Source organism: Hyperoodon ampullatus (genome assembly GCF_949752795.1).
Source record: "Hyperoodon ampullatus genome assembly, chromosome: 4".
Taxonomy (NCBI): domain Eukaryota; kingdom Metazoa; phylum Chordata; class Mammalia; order Artiodactyla; family Ziphiidae; genus Hyperoodon; species Hyperoodon ampullatus.
In genome coordinates, this window is record NC_136917.1 from 56923455 (window position 1) to 56926887 (window position 3433).

Sequence of the window (3433 nt, forward strand, 5' to 3'; positions counted from 1 at the left end):
ACAACTCTTCTATTAACAAACAGTTCTGGTATAAGAAAGCCTTTGGATAAAGTGATTATGTATAACCACTTTCTCTTAAAATACTTGTTTCACTTAAGCCTATGGATATCAGCTATAGTTTCTAAAATATCCACACATTATAGAAAAAAAGACATTAAAACCAAAATATAATTTGAAAACAAACGGAGAAAGCATCAATTATCAAATCAAGTTAATCTGTAAATAAAGCAAATAATGATTCACTATTTACGTACTTAACCGATTTTGAATAGGGCAGAAAAATGATGGAAACAAATGAAGAAAATGCTCCAAGCATAGCTACAGAAAAAAGAAAACTCACCTGAACAACTCCTAGCTCTGTTTCCTTTGCGTTTATCTTCTCCGATATCAGGAGAGGCTCGCTTTTCTCACAGCTCTCCTGGCTGATGAGCGTGTCCGCGTAGTTGGGCTGAGGGAAGATCACGTGACTCCCCCGCGAGTCCGCGGTGAGCGAGACCTCGTGCGAATACGTCTGCAGGAAAGCCCGCACCCCGTCCACGCCCACAAAGTGAGAGGCGGGCGCGCCAGCCAACCCGCTGACGGAAGCCTGCAGCACGCGCGACCTGTGCCAGCGCCGCAGTCTGAGCGCCAGCAGCGCGATGACAAATGCGAGGAAGACGCAGGAGACCGCGGCCACCGCCACCACTAGGTACAGCGTGAGGCTCGAGTCCTCAGGGTCGGCGGAGGGTTTGAGGCTGCCCAAGTCAGCCAGCACATCTGGGATGCTATCAGCCACAGCCACCGTGAGCGTGACGGTGGCCGAGAGAGGGGGCTGCCCGTGGTCCTGGACCGCCACCACCAGGCTCTGCTTGAGCGCGTCTCTGTCCAGCAGGGCCCGCGCTGTGCGCACCTCGCCCGTGTGCAGCCCCACCGCGAAGAGTCCCGGCTCGCTGGCCTTGAGCAGGCGGTAGGACAGCCAGGCGTTCTGGCCCGAGTCTCTGTCCACAGCCACCACCTTGGTCACCAGGTAGCCAGGCTCTGCAGAGCGGGGTGCCAGCTCCACACCGGTGGAACCGTCGGTGGGGAGGGCGGGGTACAGAATCTCAGGTGTGTTGTCGTTCTGGTCCAGGATGAACAGGCTCAGTGACACGTTGCTGCTGAGTGGAGGGTCCCCACTGTCACTGGCTGTCACCCACAGCTGCAGTTCTCTAACCTGCTCATAGTCGAAAGAGCACAGTGCATACAGGACTCCAGTGTCAGAGCTGATGGAGACGCAGGATGATAGAGGCGTTCCCTGAAATTTGTTCTCAGCCAGAGAGTAAGTGACCTGGGCATTGTTGCCGCTGTCGGGGTCATGGGCGTTCACAGAGAGGATCGAGATGCCTCTGGGGTTGTTTTCTGGGATGTAGGTGTAGTATAAGGTGTGAGGGAAAACGGGAGAGTTGTCATTGATGTCTGTCACTCTCAGGGAGATGTGGTTTTCTGTAGACAGTGGTGGATTTCCACAGTCAGTGACAGTTACTGTGATGTTGTAATCTGAGATCTCTTCTCTGTCCAGGGTTCTTGTTGTCAGTAAGTGATAGTAATTATCAACTGACTTTTCCAATTTAAAAGGCAAGTTCCTGGGAATAGAACATGCAATCTCACCATTCTCTCCAGAATCACCATCATGTACGCTAAACAGAGCAATTATCGTTCCGGGAAGACAGTCTTCAGAGATGGAACTGGCGAGAGAGGTGAGGATCACTTCAGGCACATTGTCATTCACGTCCTGAACTGTGATTAGTACCTTAGCGCTGGCAAGAAGAGCACCTCCATCCTGAGCTACCACTTCCATGTGATAGAATCTGGATTCTTCGTAATCCAGTGATTGCAGAGTTGAGATTTCACCCAAGTTGGAATCAAGTTGGAAAGTCTCTGAAATTTTGTCTTCTTCATTGCAAAAAGAGTAGGTCAATTTCCCATTTATTCCCTCATCTGGATCCGTGGCGGTTAGTGTGAGCAGCCGAGTGCCGAGAGCTATGTTCTCTGGAACACTCACTCTGTACTCGGATTGAGTGAACAGGGGCGCGTTATCGTTTGCATCGAGGACCATCACGCGGATGTGCGTGGTACCAGAGAGTACGGGGTCTCCGCCATCTAAAGCTGTGAGTAGGAGGTCGTGAACAGCTACTTTCTCTCGGTCCAACGGCTGTTCCAGTACCAGTTCTGGATATTTCTGTCCATCTGTGTCGCTTTTCTCGGCCAAAGAGAAGTGCATATTGGAACTGAGCTGGTAACTCTGGAGGGAGTTCACACCCACATCGGCATCTCGAGCAAAGGGAAGTACTAACCGCGTTCCCACAGCCGCATTTTCATTAACTTTTACTTTTACTTCCTCATCCCGGAAACGCGGGAAGTTATCATTAATATCGATTATTTCTACTTCTACCCCATACATTTTCATTTTACTCTCAACCAAGATGTTAAAACTCACCAGACACCGCGCGCTCTGAGCGCAGAGCTCCTCCCGGTCTATCCTGCCTGCGGTGACCAAGCTGCCGCTTCGCGGATTCAGAGCAAAGAGCTGCGTCCTACCTCTGGAGACGATGCGGACTCCCCGCTCCGCCAGCTCCCGGGGCTCCAGCCCCAGGTCCTTGGCGATGTTGCCCACGAAGGAGCCTTTATCCAGCTCCTCTGGCACCGAGTAGCGGATCTGCCCGGCCCCGGCTCCGCACAGCGTCCCCAGCAGCATGGAGAGCAGGAACAGCTCTCTGAAGCCCCAACCCCTCAGTGGACCCGCCATTGCCTCTCTCCGACCAGTTTTCTCTCAGTCCTGGTTCCAATCTGCTGTTTCCTTATTTCTCTAAAGCCAAGGGGAACACATTCCCTTGCGGAAATGGGAGAGGGGCGCGGGTGGGCGGCTTTTCCCAGGAGCTTGTCTGGTCTGCGCGTGCTTAGTGAGGAAGGAACAGAGTCTGATCGCATCAGCGGCAGCTTCTTTCCCACTTTAGTGAACAGCGACGCTCAGAGTCCTAACCAGTTACTACACCAATTCTGTTTTAATTTCAAATGTTTAATTATATTTAATTTCTAATAATTTTCTGTATCCTTAATATATTACCACGTGACACTCCTTATATTTAAATAAGATTTAATTCTAAAATAGCAAAAGACTTCCACAAGATTAATTCTGAGATTAATATAATTATTATTTTTTACTTCTTTAGAAGTTTTACTTACTGTGCCATTGAGCCTATGCCTTTTATTTACCTCTTACCTATATTGAGTCCATTTAATTAGGACATCAGTATTCTTTTGCAGGTTTTAAGATTTCATTTTTTAATTAGAATATATTTATGAAAACATGCCCATTTGTATATAAGAATGCCAAGAAAACAATTCTAGCTCTCAGTAGACCTTTGAAAAAAGGCCTACTGAATTATGCAAATTGCATTAGCTGTCATATGCAGAA

General features: G+C 49.1%; 1 protein-coding gene across 1 annotated transcript; it reads right to left on the reverse strand.

The window, feature by feature from the left end:
• Positions 1-211: 211 nt before the first annotated feature.
• Positions 212-2946, reverse strand: LOC307051382 (protocadherin gamma-A5-like; the record flags this gene model as incomplete). Its single annotated transcript, XM_079701697.1, has 1 exon — positions 212-2946. The coding sequence occupies exon 1, from the start codon at positions 2762-2764 to the stop codon at positions 212-214; it is 2553 nt and encodes an 850-aa protein (XP_079557823.1). The 5' UTR covers positions 2765-2946.
• Positions 2947-3433: the final 487 nt, after the last annotated feature.